General features: G+C 36.2%; 2 protein-coding genes across 2 annotated transcripts; one reads left to right on the top strand and one right to left on the bottom strand.

Moving 5' to 3' along the window:
- LOC117234925 (transient-receptor-potential-like protein) lies at positions 1–8735 on the bottom strand. The gene is made up of 18 exons (XM_033496510.1): positions 8650–8735; positions 8295–8509; positions 7993–8215; positions 7667–7864; positions 6923–7112; positions 6431–6619; positions 5405–5595; positions 5155–5333; positions 4391–4675; positions 3872–4062; positions 3684–3766; positions 3407–3528; positions 3154–3341; positions 2613–2803; positions 2070–2269; positions 1706–1987; positions 891–1029; positions 1–451 (listed from the first exon to the last, which is right to left on the bottom strand). The coding sequence occupies exons 2-18, from the start codon at positions 8472–8474 to the stop codon at positions 180–182; spliced, it is 3303 nt and encodes a 1100-aa protein (XP_033352401.1). The 5' UTR covers positions 8475–8509; positions 8650–8735; the 3' UTR covers positions 1–179.
- A 4815-nt stretch (positions 8736–13550) lies between these two features.
- Positions 13551–17153, top strand: LOC117234938 (putative eggshell protein). The gene is made up of 5 exons (XM_033496525.1): positions 13551–13713; positions 14274–14356; positions 16100–16333; positions 16564–16707; positions 16913–17153. Exons 1-5 carry the CDS (start codon positions 13551–13553, stop codon positions 17078–17080), a joined length of 792 nt encoding a protein of 263 aa, XP_033352416.1. The 3' UTR covers positions 17081–17153.
- The last annotated feature ends 633 nt before the right edge of the window (positions 17154–17786 follow it).

Here is a 17786-nt window from a genome sequence, read left to right as displayed (position 1 = left end):
CTTTCGATGCTGATTTATTATCTCCTCTACGTATGTCGTAAAAATGTATAGTATACAATTTGTCTTTTTAAAATATTGGATTTAACAGTTTACTTTAAAGAATATAAAATGAAGTTCAGTTCATATGCCTAAATGAAATTTCATAAGCTATGTTTCTTTTATATTATTTATTCAGTGTTTCACAGCCAGCCACCTCTTCGAGGCGACCTATTATTCGATACTCGTGGTGATCGAGACGTTATGTCCACTAACTTTTCTTTATCCTCTGGCATGTTTAAATTCTTTTTCGGACTCAGCGTAGGTTTCAATCGTGACTTTATCGTTTTGCCATCCGTATGGGCAGATAACGTCGATTCTGTGTCAGTGTTAGGTTTCTTCATGGCCCTCACTGGTGAACCGTATAGAGACTGGGGATTGTTCATTGCGTGGATGGGGAGTGCCGATGATGTTTCTGTAAACACACGTATTATTAAAAGAAGAAGTTCATTTCTTCAAATGGAATCGTAACTACTAAATTAAAAAAAAATAGAGAAATTAATTTCACAAGTCGCAATAGAAATAGCTTACAGGATTTTTATAAAATTTTCTACTCAAGTACGCACAAAGTTTAATGGAAAACAAACATGGAGACATAGAATAAAAATATATCCATTTTTTTATTTTCATTTACGAACATTATAGATATTTGACTGAATTTCTTTTTATACAGAGGATCAACGAAAATATTTATTTATATTGATTTATTATTATTATTTATTTGAATGAGAAAACAGTTCCCTTGTATTGAAAACATTTATAAGAGCTTTGTGAAAGCAAGTAGTATTGATTAATTCTGCTATGAATGTAGTAATAAAACAGCGCTCTTTAAATAAAAATAACAAAGTTCTTACCAGTCGATTGTTGGTAGGCCGTGGTCGAAGAGTTCGCGGACTTCCTTTTGACGACTCGCGGTGGCGTACGAAGCGATACTGGTGGTGCAATCTTAGCGGGCTTCTCATCGACATAGTCCATTGACATCACGGGCTTCGTCTATAAAGGAAAGCAACAACCCATTACGTGACTCCCCTTAGACGGGATCCAAACATACGCGCGTGCAAGGTACGAACAAATTACAATCTTTGAATTAAGAAACTTGTGTCTTATAATTAATTATATAGCATTTTATAAGTATTTAATTTTTTCATGATATATTAAGAAAAAATTAAGACTTATTAACAGCAATCGAAGATTTTTATAGAACTTCTTCCTTTGAATAATGAATTTGCTATTGGGAAACAATATTTTCCGGAATTTTCATAGGTTTTAGTTCGAGTTTCGATAAAAAGAATTACGGAGATCTTGAATTTGGAGAACTACTACGAATTTTCACAAAATCTTTTTTTTTTGGCTTTATATTCAAAGATTGAGGTTTAATATTTTGCAAGAAAATTTACTAAGTTAATTAAATTCCGTGAAATCCAAAATTTTCCATTGGAGGATTAACAGGATTCTGCTCAAAATCGTTTTTGATTTTGATACTCAAATATAAAGAATTATGCTTCATTGAACTTCAGGCTACTAATCTATGAAAGTTTAATTAACTATAATCGACAATTTAGATTATAAATAAATATAGAAACGGATAATAGATATATCGACATAAATAAATATGTAAGTATGTAAATTTTTATTTATCTAAAGTGTTAATACGCAAAGTGGTACTTACTTTAACAACAGCTTCATTATGGTTTGCCGTGAGAGTAAAAATCGGAGGTTCGGTCAATGTTTCATGCGGTTTCTCTTCAGTTTCGACTATATCCTGAAGAACATGAAGAATCGTCGAAGCTGTGCTTTCAGGTAGCTCTACAGGCGGCACAGGTGGCAGGGGGCTCTTATTGTTTAATCTCTGTGCTTCTTCCATGGCTGCTTTCAAATGCAATTGATTTTGAAGAGACGCTTTGCTGTTACTTTTACCAATTTGAGAGCTTTTTATCGCGCTGTCCACGACCTGCAATATTTCATTGATTGTCTCTTCGCTCACAACGAATCAAATGTTAATTTCATTACGTAAGTTCAAACACGATTTTCACCTGGCTCCAACGATGATTAGCAGATTTTAATACGGCTAATTTGGCAATCCTTTTCCATCTGGCGATGTTATCTTCGTCTTCATCCGGTTGCTGAAGAGAATCTACCTGTTCTTCGGACTCCGTACCCGAGACAGGAACTGCTACCTGGAAGTCCTTCATCAGCTGGCGTTCCCAGACCCTCATCTTTTTGCCTAGAATGGCTGATTGTTCACAGGAGTGATGAGAGTTAGTTAGTTGTAATAATTAATCGAAAAGTTGAACGAGTCATTGAAGTTTTCAGTAAAGATTTTAATCGATCGTAGGAAAAGTACTTTACTTATTTCAATTCTTTTATTCTTATAAATATTCCATATTCATTCGTATTGTTTATAGATATATTCTTATTTTGTATCCTATATTTTTTATTTTTGTTCTAGAATTTCCTTATTTCCTCATTTGTCGTTTTTTTTGCCAATACTATATTTATTATTCAGCAATTTATCAAACATCAACATTTATCAACATTAAAATTTCTTTTCTCTTAAAATCCTCGAAATCGCTTACTTCTTTCTTTAGTATCAGCCCCAGCGATATCCATGCCGTTCCTCTGTAAGATATCCAGCAATTCGCATCTCCAAGATGACAAATCTGATTTTAATTCGTGAACATCGTCCTCGGTAACAGGATCCATTTCGTGTTCAGAATGCGAGTTCACTACGTATCGCCATATCAGAGCTCTCATCACGGCTGCGTACCTGATCAGAGCAAACAAGAACGTCGTAAAATTCGTAAAACGCCATGGTAGATATGGTAACTCTTAGCATACTAAGAACTCTTTCATCCAGGAGGATTATTAAAAGACTATAGTCTCTAACAAGGAACAATATCTTCTAGAACGTAGTATTTCGCTATTTTTCTAAATCTTGATATATTATTCTCTTTCAATTTCGCCGAAAGCAAAACTTTATGTCGATTGTCAGAAACTGAAATATCAACTGAAATTGAACTATGAATTTTTCAAATAACCCACTGTATAGCTTGTAAGTCTTAGTATTATTATCAATTTGTATTATGCGATGAATTATTGTTAAAGCTCGATTATTACTTAGACTCGTGTGTCCGCTTGCGATCGCTCGTTTCTCTTTCGAATTTCTTCTTCTGCAGGCCGCACAGTCTGAAGAGTAATTTCGGTGGCGGAAGAATATTGAACGGAGGCGGAAGCGTGTCGCCATCCTCGAAGTAGCTCATCCATAGCTTCGTCCGCGCGAACTTCCACTCCTTGTCAGCGCGTTCCTGTTTACATGGCATTTTACGAATCGAAATTCTCTCGTTCTTTCATGTTATGAAAAGTGATTTACCTCGATGACAGCGTAGCTGTTGCTCATCATGGCGATGAGAAGATTCAGCAGAACGATCACGTTGATCACAGAATATGAACCAAACATCAACAGGCCCCAGAATCGAGTGTAAGTCTTGATTCCTCAAAATAGAAATCGACATAACGAAACCAAGAGCTTTTTTAATGCATATTAATCAAAATCGAGAAATATTATTTTACGAATTTATGATTTATTAAAAAAAGAAAACAATAAGATAGATTTATGGCATAAAAGTTGGATGATTCTCTCGGTTTACCTGCGAGTTCGAAGCTTTCTATGCCAATTCCTCCGAAACTAGCCCAGAATAAACTCTGGCACGACTCGAACAGATTGCTGAATCTATCGGAGAATATTATAAAAAGGGTAATTGTTGGATTGTAATTGAGAAATCGGAGAAAATAATTTTTAATAAATGATTGTTGATTACGATGCACGAATACTAGCCTTCTCCATCTTAAACAGGACTCGCTGGTAGGATCCCAAGATGGGTCCGCGATGTTATCGTAGCATTTCCGTCTCTCCAATTCCGTGAAGTACCAAAGCAGTTGGTTTAGGCCACAAGCAAAGGCGAAAAGTACCAACGTGTAGATGAAGAAGAACTTTACGATGTCTATCACCATTCTACCTAAGGATATCTGGAAGGAAACGTATTTTCCAACGATGATACTGTAGATCAAGGACGATGGAGCTCTTTAAAAAAAATCAGAATTGGAAACAAAAAGAGAATTCTGTTGAGATTTTCGTTCGATCGTAGAAGTTTGTAATTTTGTAATTTTAGAAAATTTTCGGAATTTTTCCTTAACATTTTATTCATTTTACGTACCAATCCTTTTATTCATCTTTCTTTCAAATATTTCTGTTTTCTCTATCTATTTTATATATTTCCTTCTTAGCATTGTTTTTTCCAATTTTTAATCGATCTTTTTAATTAAAAAGGTTCACGATATCGGGAATAACAAGTACCTGAAGAGGCCCCAAATGAGGATTGATACTGAACAAATGAATCAGTTTCAAAGCGCTGAAGATGTTAGCGGCTGCGAACAAACCCTCCGCTATCAGCTGAGGATCGAAATCGCTCCATGTTTCTCTCGGGACCAAAGCTGCCATAGGGTTCTGATTAATCTCCGCTCTTTGTTGAAGGTACGCGGCAGTTCTAAGAACCACAGTTGCGATGTAGAGAAAGTTTTTGGTGAAGTCGATGAAATTCCACATGTCTCGTAAATATGCCTTCAAGCCATCCACATAGGCCTTGAAATTTGTAGCGTATTAATTTGTTGTTATTCGATTCTACGACATAATGTGTTAAATCTACTGTTCCAAAGTAAACTCGGTTTTATGCATGTACATTAGTTTCATACGAGATCTTCGTATTCCTTTCTTTAGGATTTTCCATCTATTTCTACATTTCTTAACGAAGCTTAGCAGTTTTTGACAATTCCTAACACGAACGAATTCTTTGCATTTTCGAGCTTATAATTCTATAGAATTCCACGGAATTAAAAACTAAGATGGTTAATGAAGTGTAGCTGTGGCATAATTTCCTCTGGACAGAGATTTTTCAAAGATTCCAAGATCATCTCCAATTTGTTAAACAACGTACATTCGATACATTTTATCATCGATAGAATGTATTATACATCTTTGATGCGGTATATATTTTTTTTATATGAACTCGAAGGCCTATAGTGTAGTGTAATAAACGAAATAGAGAAAAAAGTAGAAAGTACCTCTCTCATTTCTTGCCAAATAAATCCAAGAACATAGAGAACAACTACACCCTCTAGAAACGAAGGGGCTGCGCCCCTTTGTCTCGCTAGTTCCATCTCGATATCCCTTTTTGCCTTCTCGCTGCCGAATATCTTTACTATTTCCACTTCTGCGCGTTGCGACACCAGCATCAAAATAACTAAACAACGATTGTTCATCGTCTAACTTGATCGTTTCATTCCAACAATTATTAATATCGTCGAGACTTACATAGAAAGAACACGTACGAGGCAGCGTGAACGAGAAATTTGACGAATGGCTTTCGCATCATTTGACCAGTTTTCGAATTTGGCGCTAGTAAGTACATTATAGAGTAGAATGGAAACATGAGGGCAGTTTTTGCAAGAACACCGCACTTTTGCCACGTGGTCATACGCCGAAAGCCAGGTAGACCGTCGTACCTTCGATCGACGAATAAGAAGAAGATAATTTAATTTAGAATTAATATTCTGCTCACACTCTTATGCAATTATTAAGATAATTTAATAGTTAACTACTCTCGTAAAAATATTTAATAGATAGTCTGTTGTGTTATTTAATAATTAGCTATTAATATTGTGAATTATTTTAGCGTACAGAATGTATATGATACGTAAAAATATGTAAAATACTCAAAATATAGTATGTGCTGTAATATTTAGTGATCGAAATAAGTCTTTGGTTAGATTTTGCTTCTTTATGGGACCAATAATATAAATTTGTATAAACATCCACAGTCTATCCATTGTATACAGTTAGTTATTTTAACGAACCACTGACTATTCTACAATTTGTGCCATAAGGAAACGAAAACTCTGTTAAGTAACTGATTTTTAGGAAACTGAACTTTGCCCTAACTCTAAAGCTTAATTCAATGACCTTCTCGAGGAACAAGTATCTTTATTATCTTTACTATTCCAAGATTCTTTTGCTCTAGTTGAAAAATTCTAATTAAAATAAAGCTGTAACGTTAAGAGAGATCTCCGAATATCCCTCTTAGTACGATCTCGTCATCTTAATGTCCTCTCCCTTCTCTGCTTCTTCTTTAATTTCCACCTCGCAAAATGATTTTTATGAATCGTGTTTTAATATCAGTAATCGGTTTTAATATCAGTAAAACGTAACAAGAAGGTCTGATAGTTACAGTGTAATTGAGTTCATTGTTAATATACGAAATAAAGTTTGCAAACAGCCAGTGGCAATTTCACGCGGATAATTCAGGAGCAGAAAATCGAGGGAACTTTGTAACGAACTCACCAGATCGCCGCCAACAGTTGCTGCACGTGGGAATGAGCGACGAAAGTTTTCTGCTTATATTGTATGGCCAATTCTAATCTAGCCAGCTGCTTCCTGGTGACTAAGTTCTCCTCATCCTCAGGATCATAGTTGAGGATCGTGTGTAATTCCGTGGTAGTTCGCACTTGTTGCAGCAGATCAACGGCGAATCTAATTGAAATGAAATCGACGAAAGCTTTTAAGGATATTTCCAGATCTCCAAGGTTTACATATTAGAAAGGACAATTTGTAATTTCAAGAGAAATAGCCATATTTTTTACATTTACTTTTTTATAACTGCAACATTTCTATATCGCGTTATTTTTTTAAATATAGTTCTACGTCTTTGAAGAATATACGATGCAACGTGTTTGCTAACGCGTTGTAGAAAATTAAAAATTTAAATTTATTCACGCGACAAAATGAAATATCGATGGACAAGGTAATAACTAAATGAAAGAGAATGAAATTTACCTCTCCACCTGTCGTCGAAGCTTCAGATATTCGCCCCTACTTTCCGGTTCGGCAATCGTCAGTTCGCGAAGTTCCCAGCTTAATTGAAAAGCTGTTAGCAATGGATCTGGCGAGCTGAGCGCTATTAAGCTTGGACTTGCCAATGCTTTGTACTCGGAAATCCTCGTGGACGAAAGTCTCAGTGGGTCGCCTGGCATAAAAACGAATGATAATGTCAGGGTAATATACCTGTTTTAAATCAGATTCGAGTTTCTAGATTTATATAACTTTGACATTTTTATAATAGCATTTCGAAAATTGTTAAGTGATCCTTTTACTTTCTTCTTCTTGAACCCTTAATTGCTACACTGCAATAGAAATACGTTCGTAGCAATGGAACTTAACTTGATCGAAGATTATCTATACGCTTGACGTCATGCTCTACTCGAGAACGAATTATGACAATGTTTATGACTGCTAAATTCGTTTAGAGAAACCTTTGGAAAAATTTATTCTTTTTCTCGTTCGGAGAAGTTGCACGAAAACATGAAAAATAAATCGCGTGACCAATGGAAAGAAATCGGCAATCAACAATTAGACGAAGAGTTTAATTGTAACAACTGTAGCGTTGTTTAGCGATGGCTTATATTTCAACTTACGGTACTTTTATCGAAATCTTCTTTTTTTGATAGAAAAAAGACGTAGAAGTCTTTAAAGAAAGACGAATTTGGGAATTTATTTTATAGGATTGCTCGAGTGTTTTACCTGTGGTCGATCGCAGACAATCGGCACATCCACATTTAATGTCGTGTGGCATGGGCAAAGTGGCACCGCGATCCAGCAACAACTTCAAAATCTCGTAGTTGTTCCGCTGCGCGGCCAAAATCAGAGGCGTGATTTCTGGCGGATATCTCGCGGATGCTGGATCGATCTTCTGCCAACTGTGGATCACATCTTTCGTCGCTACAAATGCAGATCGCATGGATATTTTATAAGAAACGTCAGGTTCGATCGTTTGCTATTTTCTCAATTGTCCACGTGTTTCGCCGAATTAAAAGATTCGATAGCAGGATGGAACATCGATCACTCACAGTTTTCCTCGGCCAATAAATTAGCAGTCAGCAATTCTTCGTGCTCGAGCAGCAACTCTACAGCTTCCACAAATTCTTGATCGATCGCTCGGAGAAGAGCATCCTTCGTCTCCACGCCCATTACCACCAACAATTCAACCATTTCCAAATTCTCTGAATCAATGGACAATGACAAAGCGCCGCGTCCCAAACTATCCACGCAATTTATGTCCAGTGACTTCCCCTAAGATTTAAATACGTTGTACCCTTTTCACGAAATAGAAGTCGATTAAGAAAAAGCATCGATTGGAACAAAGACTCACGTTCACGCTACCCTTATTGGCAAATTGAATGAATCTTTTGACGTTAACTAGATCGCCCCGTTCCACTGCTAATAGATATTTCTTTTCTTCGATGTTCAAAGGCCTTGGAAGATGAACTACGTAGCTTTCCATCTCGTTTGGGGGAGCTTCTACCTCTCTCTCTGTCCTCTCGAAGCCCATTTTCGACTACGGCTTTAAGGACAATTTTCGAAGCTCTATAAGACGAAGAAAATCTTTTATAACACGAGTCTTCAAGCGACAAATATCTTTTATATCCGCTATTGTTGTATTTTAATTAATAGGGGAATTAGATCTTTGGGAAAAGAAGAGATTTATGATATTCGACTTCTTTTACCCCCAATCGCAACACACGAATAATGCGAGCTATCTAAGAACCGAATTTCCACCGATTTTCCAATGCACACCAATCTCCACTAACACGTTTTCGTCGAACCAAAACTCTGGAAACAGCTACAACTCTATCCTTTAATTTATTCACCTCCAAACTTGCGACGATTCCACTTCAAATCCACGAACCTTCGCTCCTTGTTCTTTGTCAAAAAATCTCTCGATTAGGTTCTCCAATTTCTGCACCACACTGTCACAAAGTAGTACGAAATTTTCCACGAAATTTCTTCGTACGGAGAATCAACGACGCTCAACGATTGAAAGAATCATCGATGTATTCAAAAAGAGTCAGGTTCGTGAAGAAAGTTTTGGGAGCGAACGACACTGGCGACAGTCGATTTCGCTTATATAGGGGATGATGGAAATCGAATTACGAGTATTAACCGAGACCCTGTTTATTTGCCTAGTCGCTTAAGGCGGTGTACACACGCGGACTAATTTGCTTATCGATATCTCGTTAGCCACACGATGGCTTGTCAGAGGGTGCTCTCGAACAGTGTCATCTCTGACAGTTATGCTGTGTTTATGGACAGACTTTTGCATATAAAATAATAATAATTATAGTTACTAAATAATTAATAAGCAATAATTAACGAATAATTAGTAATACCGTATGCAATAATAACTGCAACAATTATTATTTTATATGAAAGATCCACAGAGAAAGGGGGAATGATAAGTTTTTACATTTCTCGATAAAAGAAAATTTATTTTTCCATATATCGGGTGTAACAGAACATGCGAGATCCGCTTCTTGAGCTAAAAACAATGAAAAATGTTCGTATAAACACGCTCTGGCTATGAGGTCTTTGTCTATGAGGTACAAAAATTTTGTAAATGGAACAACAGCTATTGAAAATGTTGGGATACCAAGGTTCAGAATAGACACATTGCAACACATTCGGGAAACACCAGGAACCATTCAGAGTGTAACTGGATCCATGACAGGACGTCTATAGGCTTGGAAATGGAAGGTGGTCGTTTTGAGCATCTTCTGCGAAAGTAATTAGGTAACATGAAATCAGAAGAGAAAATTCGCTGCGTCTTATAAACGAAGACAGATAGGACATATGTTTTTAGATGTACAATCAGCTCTGGATGTGGACCCCACGTGTTTCATTACATTCTGTGTAATGTCGCAACTTCATATTTTCTCATAGATATCGTATCAAAGTAAAACGTTTTATTCTTTATTTTATTCTGCATCGTCTTCAATTTTTACTTAGAATTCTAAGTAATATATGGTACATAAATCTGTAAGAAAATGTGATAAAGAAAAAAGGAACAGAGGAATCTTAGAAGACTTCATATAAAATGTTGGAAATTTATTAAAAAATTCTCGAGATAAATATGCGATGGATATATTTTTTTATTTCCATGCCTTGTGTGGCTTAGATATTAAGGGATGAAGTATAAAGCATCGTTAGAGTTATACGATCGGATTACTATCCAAAAAAAAAAAAATGTAATTCTTTAGACGCGTTTTAGCGTCCTCCGTCGTTATAGTCCTGCAACACGATCATCCTTGATATTCTTTTCACAGGATCTTTTTACGCGGATTGTTTGCTCGAATAGCCCCTAAAAGTTACGATACCCTTAACTCGCGAATCTTTCGAATCGATTCGTCCACCGCCGAGCATCTACTGCTCGATGAAACTTAGCACGCGATGAAAGAGAAATTGCAATATTTCAATGAAAGTATCTCTCGATGATCGACGAAATAAATAAATACGTCTCTATACGTATAATATTTACTTCGTCCGCTTAACAAAAGCGATTTGAACGTCAGATTTTCTAGGAACTTCAAACGATCAAAATTCTCCTTCCTTTCCTTTCGTTCTCAAAGTCTTTAAGCTTTTCCCCTTTAGCGTACATAATGAATAAGGATGCATAAAATACTTAGAACGATGCACAAATCTCTTCTTAAGTTCAGTTTCTTCAATTGCACCCATAAAGATATACATTTGTGTGCAAATTCATAGTCTATCGATTAATTAATACGCGTCTTACGATATCCTCGCCAGACGTCATCCAAGTCTTCGCGACATCCTGGAAGAAAGTAGCTCAAAGCAGCGACGAAACACTCGAACGGCATTAAAGGCCGATTATCCGCGCAACCTGACTAGTTACAAATTGCGAAATTCATTAAACTGCACTATTAAAGAGTTCCCTCTTATGGCTTAGCAGGTCGCCAGATATCAGAGGAACGAGGGATGAAAAAGAGCCAGCCAGCTCTTTTTAGCTCGGTTTGCGCTGCGGCTTCATCCACTTTTCCCCTCGTTCCAGTCGATGTTTGCTCGATGGCTAGCGTCCACGAGGGTGTTCAACGATCGTAGATCCAACGCAGATTATCCATCGGCTTCCGTTTATATGCTTCTTTCCACTTCGATCTCGTTGTTTCGAAGAACTTTCTATTGACTATCGAAGAGCTGTTCCGTTACGGATAGTTGCATATCAACGGGTATTTCGTCGAGGATATTCATTTTTGTTTCACGAGGTGATTTCTTGGGAATTTTCTACCGTAGTTGTCTTTTAGTTCTTGTCGTTACTTCGCGTTGCAGTATTAGTTTTCTCATGTTTTTCTCATTATTTTCTCATGTCTTTTCGCGTTTTCAAAACTAATATTTACCGTTGTTTGACTAGGTAATTCTTTTAGAATATTTCAGTGGAATATTTTACAATTGTACTTGTTATTTAAGGTGAAATTATTACACAGTTATTAGTCTTTTCGTTATTATCTCGTTTAGACTTTTGACTTGAAGTACTTCGAAATTATGTTATAACGTTCAAGATCTTGTTTTATTTTACGATTTTCTCGTAGTGTTCGGAATTTAATTTTCCATCGGGTTCTTTTTATTCTGAAAAAATAGAGAAGAGATAACAAGGATATTTTTGAACTGCGCGTCCTTTAACTATCTCCTTTAATTTTGTACGTAGTATACTTCGAGATTTCTGTCACATTTGACATTTGACGTCAGAGCTATCCGCGTTTTGTAGCTTTTCAGAATATTAGTTTCAACCCGAAATTTCGCCCTTAATATTAGTTATTATTAGTAGAATATTAGTTTCGCCCTTCAATCTTAATTTCAATTTCTTATCGTAATTTGTAGCGTTTTATTTACAGTGGCAGATTTGGCAATGAAACGTAACGTGTTAAGCAACTATTATTCTTAGGTTGTTAAATTTAAAAAGAAGCTTGCAACTGAAGTTATAAAGTTATTCGAGGATTGTTGAACGCAAGGAAAATAAATGGACCAGCGGTGCTGACTCAAGAAAACTATGAAATGTCAACAGCTTGGGAACTCGTTTCTCAGGTGCGAAAATAAGACGCTAGTACGAGAAGAGAAAGACTTAGAGCTTATGGCGTTCCGTGAAAACACTCTGGTAATACTTTATACACGTGCTACGTTGCGTTAACTAAAAGAACGTCATTTCTTATTTACGTCAATTGACAATGATCGTACAAATCATAAGACATCGTTTTCTTCCACTCGTGAAAACCTTTTTTTTTTATCATTTCGTAATTTAATTTTGTTTCATCATGTCAATAACATACTTTTCTTTTTAAACACCATGCTACATGACGTATAAATGATTACTGTATTGATTCATATCAATGGTGATATCGATAATTTTTATTCAAAAATATCGACAAACATTTTTAAGACAAAAACAGATATATGTGTAAAATGATAATACGAAAAAGTTTTATGGTTTGTTCGTGAAAAAATCCTAAAGTGATCTAAGAAGTCCTTGATCATTTTTTCTTAAACTCTTGTACCTCTTTTCAGATATTATTCATTCGTTCCTTCGTTTTCAGGATGGGTTCGAGCTTTCAAGTTCGAACTTTTCGCGTGACTTTGCGGAGGTTTTAGTTCCTTGCCCGCGTGTATTTATGTCTGTTCCATTTTCCTGAAACTCGAAGCGTGACTACTATACTTTTCCTGCTAACGAAATTCATAACTTCGTTACGTCGTGACCTATAACACGAAATATATAAAAACAAGAATACAATATAGTAAAATACGATATGCACGCGCAGATAAAAATAACAAAATTCAGAAACATTTACATTCCAATACTCCAGCAAAGTATTAAACGACCCGTGTTGTCTTATCGATAGACTCCGGATATTTCTGCGTTTATGACAAAAAAGCACAGAGTATTCACTTTAATATTTGCTGCGTGACACACATCTTTGTCATTGTTTAATTGCATCGTTTCGTTTGATCACGTGGCCACAATAATTTTTGTACAAAATTCGTAAAATAGAAATTATTATACAAAGCCGATATAAAAACGAGTTTGCATAAAAGTTCGCAATCTACGTATCGATCGTGTCAAAGAATAGAAAACGATAGGAAAGACAGTGTACGAAAAAATAAATAAACGCGTGGATCCTTTCGAATATCGCAAAGAAACTCTCCGATCTTCTTTCAACAACTATCTATAAGGGAAAGCGTTTGGGATTGTTAAAAGAATATCCATGTCGATGAACCTTCTGAATAGACACGGCGGATAAACGATCGCGTTTAACAAGCAATCGATGTCAAGCGATGGGAAATGTATCGTCGAGCGAATCGAGTGAAAGCATCTTTTTTCATCGTTCATTCGGAAACGAACTTTCTTCGTGTCGGAAAAACGCGATCATCGGACACAGAGCGGGAAGGAAAATAACGCGAGAGAGGAACTACGCCTCGAATAAATCTGTCGATCGAATCCAAGCGATCTTCAGTGTTTGCTTTCGTTCCCATCGTTAAATAACGAGACTTCTCTTGCGTCATTAATTTACATATTTGCTTTTAAAGTTTACGATTCTTCTTTACTCTTTGTATATTTCTATACGCGATGGCAATACGTTGTGAGATATTACATTTTACAAGATTCATTCTAGTTTTGGTAATTGGTTCGATTCTGATTGGTAATTCGTTTGGCGATGAGAAGATCGAGAACGATCCTGTGAACTTCCGGCACGTGAAGGATCTCGAGGTAGCTGCTAGTGAACACGAAGGCAAGTAATAGTTTTCGAGAAGTCTGTTCGTAGTTGCTTGGATATTTGAATCGTTATTTTGTTTAGAAAATGGTAAATACGTTTATATACATACTTTTCGAAGTAGCTGGTTTAATTACTTTTTTAAGGTACGTTAAATCATCGTCTGAGAGAGATTCGCTGGTCAAAGTAAACGAGTTTATTCACAATAGGCATTTATTAATTTGCAAAAGCACATTTCTTAAAGTAAATGAAAGCAAATTGAATCTTAATCTCAAGATACGATTCAAAACTAATATTCCTCGATTTACAAAACTATTAAATTAATAATAAAAATTCGTGGCTAATGCTTCAAGCGTTCGAGAGATCAAAGGAATCATTCTTTGTAATTGTCACCTTTGTTTTATTCATTTCTCGATGCAAGAAACGGTAGACTTAATTAATACCGAAATAGAACGCCTTCAGTTACTCGGTGAACCTTAATAACTCCAATTAACACCATCCTTTCATGGAGTTCGAGAATTTCTTGAGAAATTTTCGGCAAAGGGTGAAAAGCTTTATTCGGTAATTAATTCAAACAGGTGGAGAAAGGCAAGAGGAAAAGGGCGGCGGCACCAAATACGAGGAAGATCATCATACCGTTGACGACGAGAAGGGTGACAAGGTACAGCACCATTGTTCGAACGAATTTCTCGTGCAAAATTGTTCAACAGTTTCTACGAAATGCACGTTCGTAAAAATTCTTACCAACGTGTTTCATTAAAAGAAGGATAAAAGAAAAAAGTAGAAAACACGATGTTTTAAGCGTGACGTTTTATTTTGGATTGTTTTTACGTTAAATAAATTGCAGATATTTATGCAAATTCATATCTTCATAGATGCAGATAAATAAAGTGTGTATTTGATTTTTTAAGTTTGATAATACGCGCTTTACTTTCGATATTTCATATATTTTTGCATTTGTACATTTTTTTCCAGATTTTTGCATATTTACACTTGTCAAAAACGCATAAATGTCCGCAGTGTAATAACGGGATGAGAATATTCCTTTTACATTTATCGAACGATTTCGTAGAAGCTTTCGCAGTTTTTATACAAATCGTTATTGATGAATTAATTTTATCGCTCGCTGAAAAAGCCAGAGGAAATAAATTAACACACGAACAATGCATTTAAAGTAGAAAATGATAAAAGAATGCTCGTTGAAATGGTTTAACGTTACGATAAAGGTCATAAAGATGCAGTAACAAGATCCATTATTTCTTCGATATCTTTTCTCAAGAATGATTATTAATACATAAAAAAAATACTTTATTGCGAATTATAAAAGAATACTCGTAAAATGCTTCGATACTACAGGGAAGACTTCCAATAACAATTCTCAATATCAATATCTTCGATAAACGATTGAATTTTATAATTCAATATCAATTATATTACAATATCAACTTCTCGTTAATTTACGCGTTAATGTTAATCAAAAAATCCATACACTTGCGAACAACAGTGTAAATACATTATTTTTCAATCTCCTTAAATTTCTCTCCAAATTTCTCAAATACGCCCAATATCATCGTAATTTCATCATAAACTCGGCAAACCGTAATATTTCGGCGCTAATTGATAATCTGGCTGCAATATCACAGCTGTAACAAATTTCCTTGGGAGCATGCAACACTTCTCTTCTCCTGCAGCCGTACTCGTCATCGTCGACGTCCAAGACTCTCTTCCCTTTTTATCGCCCGTAATATTAGTGTCCACCCGGTGTTCTTAAGGGATTATTTATTATACGGTCGTCGTTGCGCGAACGACATCTTTGCAGAGACCGAACGACGCTTCTTTCTTCACCGGGAAATTCTTCGTAACGACGAGACGGTATTTTCGCCCCTTTGTCCGGTACACGCACCCTTCGATATTGCTTCTCGCGCTCGTTTCATGGGCCGCTGACCACGAGGCAATTAATTCGTCAATGGACTCGTTACTCGTCCAAAAAATTCTTTTCAATATGGCCATTCGGAGAAAATTCTTTGACTTCTTCCAAACCAGTCTCTTTTATGAATTATAACGTTGGTGTTTTCCGATTCTTTTCTGTGATATTTATAGCGGCGAGTAGACCGTGGATTTTTATGAAAATTCGTATCTTTTAAGAGTACGATCGACCGAGTAGATCCTTGGTAGAATACAGTTGTCTTATATTTTATAGGAAGTACTTTGGATATTTTGTATAGTTTTTCCATATTACGTGCATTCCATGCAATTTTGCGTTTTCAAATCTCCTATGAACGCATGGAAATCCGCAGTTTGTAGCAATTTCTGTATCTGTATGGCATTTTGCCCGTATTTGTTGTACGATCGTATTTTTATAACGCGAATGCCTGTTTCATCGATCACGAATGCTTGAAAACAGGGTTACAAGGTCTTCCATGAGTTCGACAAGGGTGAGAAGGGCCACCATGACAACGAGGGCCACAAGCAAAAGTACGACGAGAAAAAGGGGAAAGAGGAGAAGGAACACGAGGAGACGGATCATTACGACGAGAGTCACCATGGCGAAGAAGGCGAGAAAACTGCGAAATTCGACGAGGAGGGCAAACACCAAAAAGGCTACAGCACCAAAGGAGAGCACAGTATTTCTAAGAAGGTTTTTATTTCAAAAATAACAAATTACGTACTTCAATCTCCGTTTAATTAATCCGACGAATTTTCGATGGAAATTCCTCTACGATTTTCCAGTAAACTTTTCAAGTAAGAAACTATACATAGGGTGGATAAAAGTTTCTGAAGTCGCTACGTGGATATCTTAAGAAACATGTAATTCTCTAAACACAAAGAGTTTTATTAAGAAATTATGATACGAGACGAGTGTTGTAGGACGAGTATGAGAAGAAGCACGATTTTTACGACGAGTATCACGAGGATGGGGAACACGAGAAACATGGAGGGTACCACCACGAACACGAAGGCAAGAAGGGTGGACACGAGAAGAAAGGACATACGGACTCTGCTCGTCGCGAGGTTTGTTAAAATGATAATTTCTTGTGCAACTTTTCACATGTAGAAATTAATTGGTTCCTTTCCTGAAAAATTTATCATTTATTTATTTGATTTGTTCGTGGATCAGTTTTAATTTGTCCAAATGGTAAGAAATTGTTACATGATTTCTAAACGTTCAAACGTTTCTAAACTTGTCAAATTTGATATTAATTGATATATCTATCAGCATCGGCATGGTAAAAAGAAGAATCACGAGGAGGGTCATCACCATCGTAAACAGAAGGGTCGCAAGCTCGCTGAAGGCCACGATAGTCATCATCAACACGATAAGAAATATGGAAAGAAGGGAGGACACGAATCAGGGAAGAAATGGTTCGCCAGCAGCGGTCATTAAATTCTCAAGAGATAAAGTATGTTTTCTAAATACGAATTTATGCTTCGAAAGATTAACTCTTCAGCTAGTCATGACAGCGAGTATCCGCGTTTTAAAACGACTCGAAGATTCGTTAAAAAATATTTAAATGATTAACGTATGACAATTTAGAAAACTCTTAATTCGTAGTATGGAATTTAGAAGAAACAGAATTGAAGATTATGGTACGTTATACATACATTATACATCCTTAGACGTAGAAATCATTATAGATAATTATTCGGTAAAATATTAAACGATCTTCAAACAAATTAGTGAAATTGAAAAATCAGTAGCGCAACAAAATATTCATCGTTAAAAATCGATCAAATTAAAGATCACATCGTATAAAAGATACGCATAGAAATCATAATAAAGTCGCAATTTGTACGTATGAAATATTAAGTAGCTTTAGCCCTTAATCCGAACCGAAGTTTATCGATTCACTGTGCACTTTCGCCGTGATGAAATTTTCAAGGGAACCAACATGTCATCGTTCTCGGAACTCTAATGCAAATGCATAAGAACATTCGGAGGAAGTAGTCGAACGTAGAAACAGAATGCAGGCGCGTAAATAGCGAGGCAGGTGTGTGGAATCGTGTATATTCGTCGACTGTTCGAGGTGACAGCAGTAACGAGTGCAAGTTCTGTAGAAAGCAAGACTGTGCTGTTTATGAACGAGATCTTT

This window comes from Bombus vosnesenskii, unplaced genomic scaffold (assembly GCF_011952255.1).
Source record: "Bombus vosnesenskii isolate JDL3184/JDL3185 unplaced genomic scaffold, Bvos_JDL3184-5_v1.1 scf7180000013311, whole genome shotgun sequence".
Classification (NCBI taxonomy): domain Eukaryota; kingdom Metazoa; phylum Arthropoda; class Insecta; order Hymenoptera; family Apidae; genus Bombus; species Bombus vosnesenskii.
The sequence above is the reverse complement of the archived record's forward strand: the minus strand, read 5'-3'. Positions and strand labels throughout refer to the sequence as shown.